This window comes from Coenobita brevimanus, chromosome 107 (genome assembly GCF_032717465.1).
Source record: "Coenobita brevimanus isolate Jiangsu-jjx chromosome 107, ASM3271746v2, whole genome shotgun sequence".
Lineage (NCBI taxonomy): Eukaryota > Metazoa > Arthropoda > Malacostraca > Decapoda > Coenobitidae > Coenobita > Coenobita brevimanus.
In genome coordinates, this window is record NC_137060.1 from 29,506,646 (window position 1) to 29,523,876 (window position 17,231).

Consider the following 17,231-nt stretch of genomic DNA (forward strand, 5'->3'; position numbering starts at 1 on the left):
AATGAAGAAGAAAAGAGAAGCTTTAAAATCATTAAAGGAAGAAGTAAAGGAAAAAAATGATAAGAGGACAGAGGAAGAACGTAATACTTTTTTTTGGAGAGTATTGGATATGAAAGTAAGGAAATGGTATTTAAGGAAATAGAAGTGAAGGAAATTAGTGGGGATGGTTGTGAAAGATCAGAATTTGAGGAAGTGGTACGGACAGAGAGTAGGAGAGAAGAGGGTATTAATAATGTCAAAAATAATTTGAAGGTGATATATACTAATGTTGATGGTTTCATATCGACAAGGATCGAAATTAATGATTTCTTGAGAGAACATGAACCTGATGTCATGTGCTTTGTAGAGACCAAATTAAGAGAAGATATTGATGTTCATTTGGGAGATGGTAAATACAAACTGTGGAGAAAAGACAGAAAAGAAAAAAGGGAGGAGGAGTGATGATAGCAGTGAAGAACAACATAAATGTAGATACTGTGGAAATGGGAGAAGGCAGGGCTGAAGTGATATATATGAAATTAGAAACTGGAGAGAATGTTAAAGAGAGATATGGCGGTAGTGTATGTTCCCCCAAAGACGAGAGCAAGGAAGTATGACTAATACCAATAGATGATGTCAGATAAGGCTATCAACTTGCAAAAAATAATTGAGAAAAGCAATAATATAATTTTTTGGTGGGTGACTTTAATTGTAAAGAGGTGAACTGGGAGGAATGGTACTGGGAGGCGGTGAGGATTCGTGGGGTACTATGTTATTAAATATAATAATGAATAATGTGATGACGCAGTGGGTCAAAGAAGAGACACGGTTTCGAGGTGAGGACACACCAGCAAGGTTAGATTTACTGTTCACCAAAGAACCTGATGTAATAGAATCATTGGAATATCTCTGTCCTTTGGGAAAAAGTGATCACGTGGTCATTGAGTTCCAGATGCTAATAGGAAACGTCGAGCCAAGAGACGAGCTTCATAGACAGGGAAGATACAACTTTGGCAAAGCAAATTTTACAGGATTGAGAAACTTTTTTGAAAATGCGGATTGGAGAAAATTCAGAGAAACAAGAGAGATACAGAGGAAGTGGATATCTTTCTAGACCTCTATAATTTGGGAGTGGAAAAATTTGTACCAAGAGTAAGAGGGAAAGAAAACAGGAAAAGAGGAGTGGTTTAATAGAAGGTGTATGATAGCCAAAAAAGAGAGAGATAAGGCGTGGAACAATTGGAGAAAGAGAGGTAACGACAGAACAAAGGAAGAATATAAAAGAACAAGAAACGAATACACAAGAATACGTAGGGAAGAAGAAAGGAATTTTGAAAAAGGTATAATTGACAAATGCAAGGATGAACCCAAACTGTTTTATAGATTTGTTAATGGCAAACTGAAACAAAAGGAAGGAATCACCAAGCTGAAAGTAGATGGAGAGGTCTTTAATGATGCGGCAATGCAAGCAGAAATAATGAACAAACGTTTCCAGTCAGTTTTCACTAAAGAAAAGGAGCTTGTGGAAGGGAGGGAGTGATTAGAAATGTTCCGGTGATGAAAGATATAAAAGTGGAGGTGCAGGAAGTGTATAAATTACTGGAAACTCAAGATGTAAGGAAAGCCCCAGGACCTGATGGAATTTCTAATTGGGTACTGAAGGAATGCAGAGAACAACTGGCGGATAAAATTCACAGTTTAATTGTATGCTCACTGGAAGAGGGGAAAGTGCCAAAAGAATGGAAGAGGGCAAATGTGGTACCAATTTACAAGGGAGGAAACAAGGAAGAACCCTGAATTATAGACCAGTGTCTCTAACCAGCATGGTCGCAAAATTGTGTGAGAGAATCCTGAAAGACAGATGGATAAAATATCTGGAAGAGATGAATATTTTGGCTGAATGTCAGTTTGGATTCAGAAGTGGAAGGTCATGTGTTTCAAACTTGTTGAGCTTTTACTCAAGAGCGATTGATGTGGTACAGGAGAGAGATGGTTGGGTGGATTGTGTGTACTTAGACTTAGAGAAGGCCTTTGACAAGGTACCTCATAAAAGACTAATGTGGAAACTAGAATATATAGGAGGACTAAAGGGGAAACTTCTGGAATGGATGAGAGACTTTTTGAGAGACAGACAAATGAGGACAGTAATAAAGGAAAAGATGTCTGGATGGAGGGAAGTAACAAGTGGAGTCCCTCAAGGCTCAGTGTTGGCGCCAGTAATGTTCCTGATTTATGTAAATGATATGGTAGATGGAGTGAACAGTTATGCGAGTCTGTTTGCTGATGATGTAAAGATCTTGAGGAAGATAGAGGTTGAGGAGGATTGTAAAATACTGCAGGAGGATTTGGATAGGATACACAATTGGAGCCGGACGTGGGAAATGAAATTTAATGTAAAGAAATGTAAAATATTGGAAATGGGTAAAAGTACCAGGAGACCATCACTGAATTATTTTTTGGGTAATGAATTAATCACAAAAAGGAGAGAAGAGAAAGATTTGGGAGTGCTGGTCCAAGATAGTTTGTCACCAGAAAAGCACATTAACAAGATAGTTGGAGAGACTTATAAGCTCTTGACTAACATAAGAGTAGCATTTCATTATATGGATGAGGAAATGATGAAAAAATTGATAGTGGCCATGATCCGCCCCAGGTTAGAATATGCAGCGGTAGTGTGGTCCCCACACAAAAGAAAGATATAAACAAGATTGAGAGAATACAAAGAACAGCAACCAAGATGGTCCCCAGTCTGACAGACCTGTCATACAGAGAGAGGCTGGAAAAACTGGATTTGCCTTCGTTAGAGGAAAGGAGAAAGAGGGGAGACATGATTGCGGTGTTCAGGACCACGGTGGGAGTAGATAAAATTGACAAAGAAGATCTGTTTATATGGGATAAGAGAGCAACAAGAGGACATGGAATGAAATTGAAAAAGTCAAGCTGCTTGAAGGATATCAAGAAATATAGCTTTCCTTACAGAAGTATAGACTTATGGAATAGCCTGGACAAAGAGATCGTCCAGTCTAAAAACATAAACGAGTTTAAAGTTAAATTCGACTTATTGAGAAACAGCGACGGAAACCCACGAGCATAGTACATTCCGTGTATATCACAATTAGGTATATTCTTAAATATTTGGAACGACTTAGACAAAGAGGTGGTGCATGAGAAAAACATTCATGTGTGTAAAGGTAGACTTGATAAATGTGGATATGGAGACAGGACAACACGAGCATTGCTCAATTCCTGTATACTACACACACACACACACACACACACACACACACACACACACACACACACACACACTACAATTTCATTAAACTTCTCTTTTTCACTCTCCGGCTCCCCAGGTCCATACCGCAAACCTGGCGAGCCCATACTGCGCTCCCCATTCTACCTGCCCCCACCTGACGCCCCCCTCGAGAGTGTGCCCCCAGCCGCCCCCCTCCGCTCGCGTCAACCTCTTCCCCTTGTGGCCAAGGGGGGATTCTTCTCACCCCAGGAGTGGAACAGGCCGTTAAGGTGAGTTGCTGGTGAGCGTAGGTGTAGCCCTTCTTAATCATTAACCTGTACTCTTTTCAATTTAACTAGTCCCAAAGCTGCTATCTCTCCGTCTTTAAAACTGTTTTAACAACAGATTACCACTAAAATATGGTGCTAGTCACAAAGATGATATGGAAAGGTTGCAGAGCCGTAGCCTTCTGCCACTGAGACGGGAAATTAAATGCAATAGGCTAAAAATTTCTGCCTAGCAAAATTGAACTTACTTTACCTACTACAAGTAGCAGTATAACGCCAACCCTGGCGCTGCATCATAAGGCATTACGCCCTTCAGCCACTCTCCCCCCCTCCCTTTTTTTCACTAAAGCCATTTAGTCCTCTGATATTAACTCGATGTAATAACTTGAAACAATGATTAACAAACATAGCCTAACCAAATTTGATACAAACTATCCTTAGAATATTCAACTTAACGAAACCAAACAAACCCTGCTGCAGCCTAACTTACCCCAATAAAATCTAACAGCTCAATCTAATTAAACTATAACCCTAAACTAACCAACCGGAACCAAAACTACTTAGCCTAATCTACCCTTACCTGCCCTGACCCAAACTAACCATGTGCACGTATTTCAGGTCGTGCACAGGATCAGCCTCCTGTGCACAGAATATGGACAACACACTCAACCTCCTTATGCGGATGATGGAGACGGGTAAGAGGCGTTAGAGGCTCCAGCAGAGACACCAAAAACGTCAACACAAAGCTTACAACCAAGATATCAACAGCAGAGATAAACATACAATTACAGACATCACACACAAAGCAAAAAGTAACAGCAAAGATATAAAAAAAAAAGTCAACATAAAATAGACCACACAAAGCAATACACAAAGCAAATATAAAGAACAGACACGAAAGAGCAGACACTTCCGTAAATAAACAGAAACAAAATGTAAACAGCAACAAAAAAAAAAAAACAATGGAAATCCAAAAATGCACAAACCATATTCAGCAACAGAAACCTCTCAACACATCAAAGCAAAAATCAACACAACAAAGCAAAATACAGCCATGTACTGTACACAACACAAAACGCGGGCATCACCAATAAAATGCAGCATCACAAATACAAAGCAAAAACAATACAAAACAGACGAATACTGAGCTAAACAAAACCAGCACCACACACCAAAGCAAAAACGAAGCAAACATCAAAACAACATGCACATCAAAACAGACACAAATCATACACTACTAACAGCAACAAACAGCAGTAAACAAACACATAAAATCACAGCACAGAGCAACACAAAATAAGTACATGCAATACGAAGCAAATTTAGCGACATACAGACAGACAGACAACAAAGCACAAATCATACATATATATAAAACAGGTCAATATTTACTTGAAACGCACATTAGCACATAAGACCACGAGCAACAAAAATACAGTAAAAAGCCAACACACATCGCTCACAAATGAACACAAAAACAAATGTAAAAGAACTCACAACGAATATAGACAACATAAAGCAACACAATTAGAAAAAAACACATTAGTACAACACAATTCAAAGAGGCAACAGCAACACAAAGGCGGAGGGTCACAATATACAAATTAAAACAATACAAATTAAAACACACCAAAATAATAAACAACATAAATGCTATAACACACACTAACTCAAACGCAAAAACGCAGAAACACCAAAATAAGAATGCAGCAACACAATGACATGGTGACAACACATACCAACCAAAGAAAGAATATATAGGCCTACAGGTAAAGCAAATGAATTATCAATCGAAGACAAAAACAAGCAAGTCAAGCGAGACATCGAGAAAAAAAAAAGAAAAAAAAAGCAAGAACAATTTACATCAACAAAATAAATAAACAAGGGAAATTATCGGAAAGCAGATATAACTTCATGACAACGCGGGAAAGAGCCCTCCATACCAACGAAAGAACACAAAAATAGGCAATACACATCACAACGAAACAAAACAAGTACAAGCAATACTTATTACAACACAAACCGACAGAACAAAGGAACAAACAGTGATTCAACTTACAAAAAAAAAAAAAAAAAAAAAAATACGGAACATTACAGACAAGTGAGGATATCAAAATAAAACAACAGAAATGATGAAGCAATGATAAGGCAGACAAATCAACGCAAATCAAAACATTCAACACTGACAGTTACCTAACTACTGTACATACTATGGAGAGCATCTAGCTACACAAAGGAAGACACATCCGTCAAGGACATCAACAAAGAAATGAATCAAGGCACAACAACCATGCAACGATGAGGAAGACAAATCAACACAAATCAACAATAAGCAAGTCACGATCCATGACAAATCAAATAAAATCACGGCACAGACACAAAACAGCGAAGTCACACCAATACGGTGCAACAAGGGACACGTTACACCACCAAACAAGGAGAGCAAAACCCACAAGAAAAAAGTTACCACGTCACAAAACAACGAAGCAAGTCTCATCAACACATAGCCAAGACAGCAACACAAAGGGGAGTAGGTTACATCAACACAAACAGGGACATCAACACATTTCAGGGAAGCAACTCACCCGTGCGAGTCACTTCAACCCAAGGCAAAGAAAAGCAAGACAGACCAGCTTTAGGCATGAAAGAAAACGAATCATGGTAGACTTTTATATAGCTAATAAATACTCCAACTGCCTTGCATGAAAACAGTTATAATAAAAGTATTTGCGTAATGTTGTCTCTGTGAACAAATTCCTGGTTCCTATAATGAACAGCCCTATGAATGAACGTAAAATAGCTTGAGAGGATACTGAACTGCTATTTTATTCACTCACACAAAAATCACGAACTCTGAACAATTATCAACGAATTTACGAAAATATTAATAACTAAAACCATAACCATAGGAATTCTCTTTGCTTTTCGCTTATGAGAAAACGGAGGCTGGTGAACATACACTATCCTAAATTGTAGCGTAACTTATGAATGTATTGCACAGACCAACCATTTTAACCTTCATGGTCGCGTACCTGCAAGTCAGTCACGGTTGGTTGTCACATGTTTGGTGTTAGGAAATAAATGATAGAAACACCTGGAATCGTTTCATTACCTGCTTCACTATACTTTTCACGTATATGTCACTAAATCCTCCAAAATAATGACATTTGTAGTAGTTTGTCACTGCTGCTACTTGACTGGGAAATATCCACGTTGCCGTTGCCATTCAGTGCAGAGAACTGGACTTATCTGTTATTCTTTAAACAATGGATTTCGGTGAAGGAAAGTGAAAACAGGAGCTGAAGCCACAGTTATGACTGAAGTGTGCGAAACTGAGGAACACCGAATGTTTTGCTTAGGATCGGAGGATAAGGCTTTCTCAGGCACATTACATCAGTCAGGTTTGATCCGCTTAATGCACATAAATAACCCTTCAAATAATGTTAAAGTTAGAACCGAAGAATGACTTGGATAGGACCTAAAAAGGTTTAGGTTAGGAATAAAAGAGGCCGTGGGTATCAATCAATCAATCATTTCCTGTGGCACCCCACGGGATGCATAGGGCCTCGATGAACTCTCTCCACCAATATTTGTCTCTTGCCATCTCCTTCAGGCTTCAGGTCCCACCAACACTCCTCTCCTGCTTCTTTTTTCACTGTTCTCAACCAGGTTTCCCTCCGCCTACCTCTGCCTCTTCTTCTTCTAGCAGTCCACTCTGGCACATCCTGTATTAAACTGCAATCTTTTCTATATGTGTGCCCCAGCCATTTCCAGCGAGAGTCTCACATATTCATCAACTGGCTCCACTCACGTAATATCCCCTACTCTTTCATTTGTAACTCTGTCTTGCCACTTACCCCAAGAATCCTTCTCAGTACTTTATTCTCAAATCCTAATACTTTGATCTGTTGCAATTGTACTGTACCATGACTCGTACCCATAAATTAAAATTGGTCTAACCATGGACTTGTAAATTTTTACTTTAGTATGTACCGAATTATTATTCCAAACAGATTTCAACATTCCAACAGGTCGCCTAGCCTGTCTAATCCTCTCCTCAGTTTCATTGTTTAATGATCCATTAGATGATACAATCGTTCCCAGATATTTAAAAATGTCTACATTCTTCACCACATTATTCCCAATTACACAATCGATTTGGTTCTCCACGTTCATATTAATAATTTCAATCTTTCCACAATTTATTACCAATCCCACTTTTTCTCCTTCCTCCACCAATCAAGCACCCTCTGCATCTCGTAAATACTTCCGCAAATCAGTACAATATCATCAGCATAGTCCAAATCCATCAGCCTCTTATTTTCTTTCCAGTTAATACCTGCACCTGTTCTTACAACCTTTCTCACAACATTATCCATAACCAGAACAAACAACAAAGGCGAAAGAACTTGAATCACTCCTGACCTAACCTCCAATGCATCACTCAAAGAACCACCCACAATTACCTTACAAAAAGTACCGCACCTTCATGACTAATAATATTTACAAACTTTTCTGGTATACCATAGAATGTCATAATTTTCAACATTGCTCCAAGCGAAACACTATCAAACGCCTATCCACAAAACACATACTAAGTGGCATTTTCATCTCATTCGCATTAGATGCCTTACAATAAAAATCTGATCATTACAACCTCTACCCTTTCTAAATCCTATTTGTTCTCTTAAAATTTTCTCAATTACTGGCTCTATTCTGTTCAACAAGTTTTTGGAAAAGACTTTAGCAACTGTATGTGTCAAAGTTATCCCCCTCCAATTTCATCATACACTTAAATCTCCCTTTTTTGGGTATTTTATAATCACTCCATTTTTCCACTCTTCTGGAATTCCACCATCATCCCAAGCCACATTAAAAAGTTTCAAAAGCGCATTCATCAACACATCATCATCCACCTTAAGCATTTTACGATATATTCCATCCTCTCCTGGGGCCTTAAAATTCTTTAATTCCTTTATTGATTTTGCTACCTCTTCCAAGGTTATATCCCCTGTTTCTATCTGCAAATCTCTCGGCTGGCAAAATGTCCTCTTCAGCTGGGATTGGTCTATGTAGAACATCAAAATGCTCCTTCCACCTTCCTTTTGTATCCAAATCCAGTGGAATCCATAGTAAATACTGCATAAGAACTCACCTGAAGTAACACAGCGGGGCACAAAAACGTCCTGAACACCTCCAAAATATGGTATTAGAAGAAATATGTCTGTGGAATATGTAGAATACCTGGAAAAGTCCACTCGAAAAGCGACACATGCTGAACTTCCACTCGCTACGCACAATGGCGCAGGTGCTGCGTTGACGGTGCAGCATTTGCAATTTTTTAACGGTTCAAAATTCTCTCGGTTATTCCATTCCTTGTCATTTTTATTTTTTTCAGAAATAAAGTGCATATCAAAACAGTTTATAATTTATATATCGTTTTTAATCGCCTATCCCTTCACGACAGTCGGAAGTGAATGTGAAGTTGGTCCCGCAACTTTTAAATTACCACTATGCCTTACCAAACTAAAACTTAACAAATGCTGAGTAAACAGATGCTAAACAAATGTAGCTCTGTATCTGCGCAAATATGAAGAACTGTTGGAGTTGACCTCAATGACAATTTTAAACTTACTTAGCCACTCAGGACAGAACACTTGATATGACCTTTTGACATTATCTAGGGGCAATATTCATGAAATATCTTGAGCTTAATGCGTTCTGAATATATCGTTTCATATTTTTATATAGCTATCAAACACTTCATAATGAAACTGGAGGGGATATTAAAGCGGGAAATTACAAAAGTACTAGATGGATACGGAGTTTCAGGACCCTAATATGGGGCTTTGCTAGTCACTGAAATCAAAAGGCATGAAGTGGGAGCTTCATGGCTCCAAAACAGGGCATGTCATTTCCAAAAGTCATTAGTGAGACAGACGGACAGGGCCATTTCTAGAGATGCTCCTCCATCCGAGAATGATAATTTCTGATAAACAGTATTTTTGAGACTTACCCATACCTGTGCGGTTGGAACATCCCCAGGCTGCACATTATACCATTTCGTGGTCAAATAGAGGTATATAGCAGGTGATAAGGCCACAGAAAGTGTAGCTTCCCCCTTGATGTCTGTGCTTTCTTACAGCAGTCAGGGAAGTGAAGTGGTGAAGTAAGGATGCAATATGGCACCTATATGTGACAAGATCGGTTCTCGGCCAATCACAGGTGACGTCGCGAGATGAGATCTGAAACAGAGTTGCCAAACTCTTCCTACTCTATGGCGCTGAAGCCTTGGACCCCCTCCCCGCCTTCTCCATCCAATAAAGCACTGTCGTCAGTCGGAGTCACGTTAAAAACCTTAAAATCTCGTTCATTCCCATTAAATACATGTACAGTATTACATACTGTTTTGACGGGTGTTAGTCTTCACTGGTGATTAGTTGGGTTTCAGTATGGTAGGCTACTGGTAGGGGGCAACTTGACCAGGAGGTTGGACTCCTAAGTAATTTTCCCCATGAGTTATAATTCGAGGAATTCCTAGGTCACAGTAGGTATTAAGAATTACCCGAGTTGGCTGTAAGCACACACACACAATACATCACTTTGATTTTCATATGTAGGCCTATGTTTCCCGCTAGATATTCTTCATTCATACTTTGATAGTATAGAAAAGGTTATATTCTGGCCACCACTTTCCCTCCATGTAGGTCTGGTCCTCCATTGTACTTTGTATGGACTGTTACTGTTACAGTGACAGGTTCTTCCTAATATATACCATATACTGTATATGTTAGTCCTTCTAACACACAAAGTCTTGTGCATAATATTTCTTGTTTGTTTGCTACGGAAAATGAACGACTTTACTACTGTAAAATTTTCATTTACCAAATGTAGACAAATATCAACTTCCGATTGCTTAATTTTTGAACATTTTCACATCTAACACTGGTAGCATATGACCTGGCAGTTGCACCACCAGTTATGTTTTAGTCAATCACATCCGACACATATACATTATCCTCACTCATTAAGACAGTAATTACAGAATCTACAAATCTATCAAGAGCCAGATACCTTCATCCTAGATATGGCCATGAAGTCACCTTCATTTCATCACTCACTGTCATACTATACATACCTCCCCATCCCAACCCTCCATCTCACTCAAATGTACTCTTTAGTTAATCTCCCACTCTCCATTCCCTCCACATGGCCTAACCATCTCAGGGTACTTCCAACACTTTCTGTCCTGTCTACATCAACAGCACAACACTCCTCATTTGTCTGCCTTTCTACATGCTCCTCTCAGGTATCTCATTTCCACTCCTCTCATTCTGGTGTCCTTCTAACAAAATCCAATCTCCACTTCCATACACCGAGTGGGGATCACAATACAGTACTGTCATGCAATAATATTAATTTCATGCTCACTTCCATATTCCTTATCACTGCCCTAAATCTACCTACAACCCAGCTCCTCTGCTGTACCATTTTTCATTTATCTTCTAAACTACCATCCTTGCTCATCATCATATCATTATTACTGAAAAGTAAAATAAAAACCACAACTATTCACAGGTTTTTACTTTTAACTTAATCACTTAAATTTATAAATCATTTATACAGTTTTGATTTAAGAAGGAGAGGGAAAGAAGAGACAAGAAGGACATGAAGTAAATAAAGAAAGGAGACAGACAGGAAGGAAAGCAATATATGGAAAGATAAAATATGAAAATGCAATGGAGCTTATGGCCTGAAATGGTGAGAAATGGGAAAAAGCAAAATTGCAGTGTAGAGGCCCACATTTCTTCTTCATTTTGCCCTCTCAGTTTGCTGGGGAATGATACACTGTACGTTACAGTGGACGAGTGTTCTTTAACCCATTCAGCCAGATGATGTACAGTATTTCATATTTGTATCTTTGCTACTTTCAGATTATTTTATTCAGCTTACGAGAGACCTACAGTACTGAAGGATTAATGAAACATTTATCTTACCTATCAAGAGTGAAGAGCCTCTCTAAGCTGAATAAGAGTAAGTGGATATAGCAAGAATAAAACAATATACAGTACATCAGCAGACTGAAAGGGTTAACAGCCTCATTCAAGTAAGACAATGGACAGACAACAGCCGAAACATATTTAACCCCTTCACTGCCATAATGTCTGTTTATTGTTGCTACCTAGATTTTTTTTTCTTTAACAGACTTCTTATACTGAAAGGGTTGATATCAGTAATGACAATATGTAACCCCTCTGGTTCAAAATATCTATCCCAAGTTGAAAGAAGTAATCTTGAGACAGCAAGAATATATAAAAGGCACCTTCAGGCTACTGTGGTTAATCAGTGAACTGTGTTGTCTAGTACCTCTGTGGCCGATTTTTGCATGTCTCACACTTTTTAGTTTTGCAAACTGGGAACACAACAGGGATGATTGACGTAGTGACCATCAATCTGCATGTCTCATGTTTTTTCATGAACTGAAAACTCACAACAGGGACAACTGATGTAGCACACAACAGTCTCATATTGCACATATGCACTAGATTCCCACATTCGTAACCTGGTGTTCTGGTGTCAACCACTATCTTTGACCACTACGTTTTCTAAAACATTTGCCTAGTCACATGTATCACTTGGCTCTTCATACATGTATGCATGCATGGTGAGACAGGCATCCTAATGGTAATGTGTGCATTCTCCTTGCAACCATGTCTAAATTCAGCCATTTGAACAGCATTCCTGATCACTTCACCTTTGAAGGAAATGAGGCAGGTATATGAGGAGAGGCAACTACAGGAATGGCAACTGAAGGAGAAGGTGAGTGACGAATGCTTTTCATCCCTCTGCCTTGGAAACAAATGTAACGCTAGCTTGACATTTTAAATTTTAAAGCATTATACTGTTCTTCCTGTTATAAGTCAGAATCACATTTTGTATGTTTGTGGGATGATTTAAGCAAATAACAGAAATCTGTAGATGGGAATATGAGGGTTTTTGACTTCCCAGTCCCAAATAATTTTTTCCTGTATGGGTGTGTGTTTGACTGACTGGTACCCAGTTATTTTTTCCTGTAATGTTAATCATGTAATGCAATTTTGCATTACCTATTACATATGAAATGTTTGAGAGAACTACACTGCTTCCTAGCAAAACAAGTATTAATGTAAAGACAAGGGGTGTATGCTCATCAGTTAAGGAGGCTTTCTTGAACAGTACCTCTTCCTTAAAGATCTGTTCTACATATCAAACTTACTTTTCTCATTTTTCCCTCTGTATTACTAATACAGAATGCATAAATAACATACAAAAGAATATTACTGCACTGTATGCAAAAATACACTGATAGGAAGTGGTGTTAAGAACACAAGCCAAATTCTTTAAATACTGCTACCTTGGTCAAAGGAAGGCAGAACAGCCAGGATGAGTACTTCATTCAAGCTTAAACATTTGACAACAATTTTACTGTCATTACTTTTCATTTCACTTAACCAGCCTGATGACATTTTATTAAGTGCCATAATTATCATTTCTCTTGAAAATTTTATATATCTGGATTTAATACCCTGCACACTTTACTCTGAGATGCTAAGAAATTTAGTTCTTTTCAACATTCACTGTATGGTTTATCCTCAATCTAGATAACAATTCTGTTATCTCCTGCTGAATTCTCTCTAGTTTCTCCATATCTTTAGTGAATATTATGACCAGAACATAACACAATAAACCCATATTCGGATGCATTAAGGATTTGTAGATGAGGTTGATATTTTCTTCTATGAATTCAAATACTGTACTGTATGCTACCTATGAACCAAATTAATTAGTCATGTATCTTCACCATCCCTATGAAATGTCAACTTAGGTTTAAATGATTTGCAGTTACAGTTATAATACTATGATGCTGCTCAATAATCTTAAGTGGAAAATTACTCTGAGTATTGTTAACATTTTCATTTTCACTGACGATTACTAGGTTTATATCGTCCAATATGAAATATCTGTTTTCCCATATTTCAGCACACACACACACACACACACAAAATCAAGATCACTCAGATGATGAACATATACACAGTGGTGCACTGTACCCTGGGTAGTGCATTTGTGGCATCCACCTGGGAGCCAGTTCTAACCATATTTACCTGCACCTCACCAGGGAAGAAAGGAATAATGAAGAACTAGCACCAAGCCATAATATGGCTGTATGGCACTTAGGCAGAAGGGAGCAGGGTAAATAATTATATTACACGTATGATATGAAGAGCAGTTAGAAAAGTGATAATTCTGGAAATAGAAACAGTGGGAGAGTCACCTGGGAAATCAGTAAGTAGTGGGGGCTGATGCAATGAGGAAAGGAAGGGGAACGCTTCGAGATATTGTTGGAGTGTAGGTGGGCAGCCAAGAAAAAGATAATGGACAGTTATAGGGCAGTTACAAGTGTGAGCAGATGAGCTGAGGGTCATGGCTCATCAACTGACCATGAGTTAGGTATGGCCCAAGTGAAGACAAACAAGGATAGTCTCACATCAATGATTGGGCTAGGTTGATGTGTGCCAGGGATGAACAGAGGGTTTAACATTATGAAGTTTGTTGTGAACCTGTTGGTTGGTTCCATGAGGACTGCCAGCAACCACGGCAGAGATGGGTTAGAAGTGGAAAACAATCAAAGGCAGGAATGGGGCGGAGACAGGACCTAGAGGTAATCCCTGTAATTCCAATATGGCTAGGACCCCAGCAGAAGCGAACTGACTTTTTTCAAACAGAAAGGATGATCAGAGGATGAAAAGGCAGTGTAGAACACATTTGGCAGTAGATGGTCGTGTACCGCAAGGAATGGCGGTGAAAGCAGCACTTAAAACCAGGACATTGAAGAAGGACAACATATCTGGTGGAGACGAAAAAGAGGAAGATGAAGAGGGGGCACTATAAGGGAAGAAAATAACTCCCAGTCAGCAGCATGGAACTGCCAATAGAGGGGTCAAGGGAAAGGACAGTAAGAGACAAGAGAAAGTTTGACAGGAAAGTGATCACTAAAAAGATTGTCTTCTAATACCGACCACTGAAAATTGAGGGAAACTGAAGGTGAGCAAAGGGACAGATCCAAATGGGAAAGAATGAGTATGGATATCAAAGTTAACAGGGGTGCCAGTGTTAAGGATAAAAAGATCATGAGAAGAAAGAAACTGTTCTACTGTAATACGCATCCTCTAGTGGTGATCACAGTCACCCAGCAGGGAATGCTAACAACTGAAGTCACCAACAAAATGAATCTGAGGAGGATGGGAATGTAGGAATGAGACAAAGTTATGAAAATCAAGAGGAACAAAAGAAGAAAAACAGAGAGCGCCAACAGTGATCCACTCGAGCAACTACACGAGCTGAAGTATGAGGGACAGAAGAAACGGAAAGAAGTCCAAAGGGGACATCATTGTGGATAAGGCGAGCAGTATCATAAGAAAGAGGGGATCCAAGAAAAGTATTGACAGGAATAGGAACTGGGGAAGTATGAAGAAACTTTCTTGGAGAGAGATAAGAAGAGGACTATGGGAGGAAATAAGAAAACGAAGGTCCGTATGATGGGTAAGGAAGCCTCTAATATTCCACTGAAGAAGTGCCATGCCTATGAAGAATCAAGCGTGTGAGGAGCACAGAGACTGTTTACAGCAATGAGGGAGAGAGTATGGAGCAGGCAAAGGTAAAATCAAGAAAAGAAGAGATTGGGGAAGATAGACAGGGCATAATGATCAGAGACAAGATGGGTGGCTGGATAGAAGAAGCATGGAAAACAAAGAGAGGGGAAGAGAAGGTGCAGGAAAGGTAGAAAGAATGGGGGAGGAAGGTTCAGAAGAGGTAGGAGGAATGGGAATATGAAGGAGTGGGGAAGAGGGAGAATTTATTTCTGCAGTGACAAGGGTAGGCAAGGAAGAGGTGAAGTGAAGATAACTGATGATACACTGCAGGGATTCTGCTTCCATAGGAGAAAACAAAGGCTGAGTGCAAGCTGGTCATATAGCATTATGGCACTGGTGTTTGGAGGAGGGGGAACATTGGATAGGCTGGGCAGTAATGGAAGGGGAAGAGAGGCCAGACATATGAGGTGGAGAGGATACAATGGCATGTTTATGTTTGTCAGCTCGGGGAGAAGGTGAGGGAGGAAAAGAATGGGAGTATATTGTATGGGAAGGAGGTGGGGTAAAGGAAGCAGAACTAACATGAGAGGGAAAAGAGGAAGAAGAATCAGGAAGACAGGCAGGAGTAACAAAAGAACCTGAGAGAGGTACAGAAGTAGAGACACTGGATGAGCTGGAAACCTGTGGTATAGGTGTGGGTCGGGCCATGCTTATATACGAGATGTCAAGGGAATGTCCCAAATGGCGTGCTTGTCGACAGGCTTCTCAGACAGTAAGCCCCGTTTTCCACTGGATATGGGACACTTTGGCCTTAAAAATATAAGTAGGGCATTTTTCTTTGGAGGCTGTATGATGTCCCCCACAGTTCGGGCAGGACTGGAAGGTAGATACACATGTGGATGCAGAGTGATCCAGCTCACGAACAGTTGGGGCAAACTGCCTGTGATCAGCAGTATTTTGATGGATGGTCAAAATGCCAGCAGCAAGTGCACTGACAAGAGGGAGAAATGTATTCTTTAACTGAGAGGACTGTGCCTCCAGTGATAATGGTGGAAGGAAGATCTCGAGATTTAAATACGATCTTGGCAATGTTGGCGGCATCCTCAGGGCAGGATTGTCTAACAGTAAACTGAAAGAATCCAGTGGCTTTGTTCAGAAAGAATGATATCTTCTGTGTAGTCAGTAAAGCTTCGATTGCCAAAAGATAAGAAAGAGGGAAGATGGATAGTACCTGTAGCTGAATTTAACTGTGCATCTGGAGAAACTAAGATCAGATTGCCTGATGGGTCAACTAAAGATGCGACTTTTTCTGCTTGCACTGCATTTTGTACTTTGAGGAGACAAGAGCCATGGGATCGTACAGAGAACGTAATATCTAAGCCTTCCTGTCTCTAATAGTGAGAGGTCAACTGTCTGAGAATTGATGTTAAAATACTGAGACCAAGTCTGGGGTCCAAAAAGGGAGGTGGTTAAGACAGGATCAGTGAGTTGGGATGTAGTATAAGGATGGGACAAGGAAGCTGAAGAAACAGAACAGATAGATAGAAGCCAGGGATGGAGGCAGATATAGACGATGAACAGGTGGACAGAGTTGTACATGAAAGGGACTGTGAGGCAGGAGATGGCATAGTTAAGCAGGATGAAACAGGCTGAAAACAGTGGAGAGACCCAGAGGAGTATCAGGTAGAGAAGCAAGGGTTGTCAATGGGGTCAAAACATCAGCAGAACTGGGGAAGGGGAACCAGAAACAATTTCCACAACTTTGAGAAGAAAAAGGTTCAACATGACTTGAAAAGAAGTGTTTGGGTGGAACCCGTAGTCCAGAGGCCTGGCCAATGACCCAAGTAGAGATCAAGCTCCAAGCATGCATTCCCTACCCTACCCAAGAAGGGATAGCAAAAGTGTGTGTGAAAGCAGTCTCCCAGCACAATGCTGGGCCACCGACTATTGGCTGAGAATCCTACAAGTAATCAATAGCACCCCCGGATCTGAAAGCTGCAGTTCAGCAGTAGTTCAGCCTCTGCAGAGGTCCACCTCCACAGAGGTCCATACTGGGGTGGGGCCAAACCAACATCACTCCTACAATTGGCCAGATCA

The 17,231-nt window shown here is 39.9% G+C and overlaps 1 protein-coding gene across 1 annotated transcript in view; it reads left to right on the forward strand.

Moving 5' to 3' along the window:
* LOC145416776 (uncharacterized) overlaps nucleotides 1-4,210 on the forward strand; it is a 55,139-nt gene extending 50,929 nt beyond the window's left edge. The window contains exons 3-4 of the mRNA XM_080285696.1: nucleotides 3,333-3,504; nucleotides 4,120-4,210. Coding sequence (XP_080141822.1) covers nucleotides 3,333-3,504; nucleotides 4,120-4,210 — 263 coding nt within the window. The remainder of the gene's footprint in view (nucleotides 1-3,332; nucleotides 3,505-4,119) is intronic.
* The last annotated feature ends 13,021 nt before the right edge of the window (nucleotides 4,211-17,231 follow it).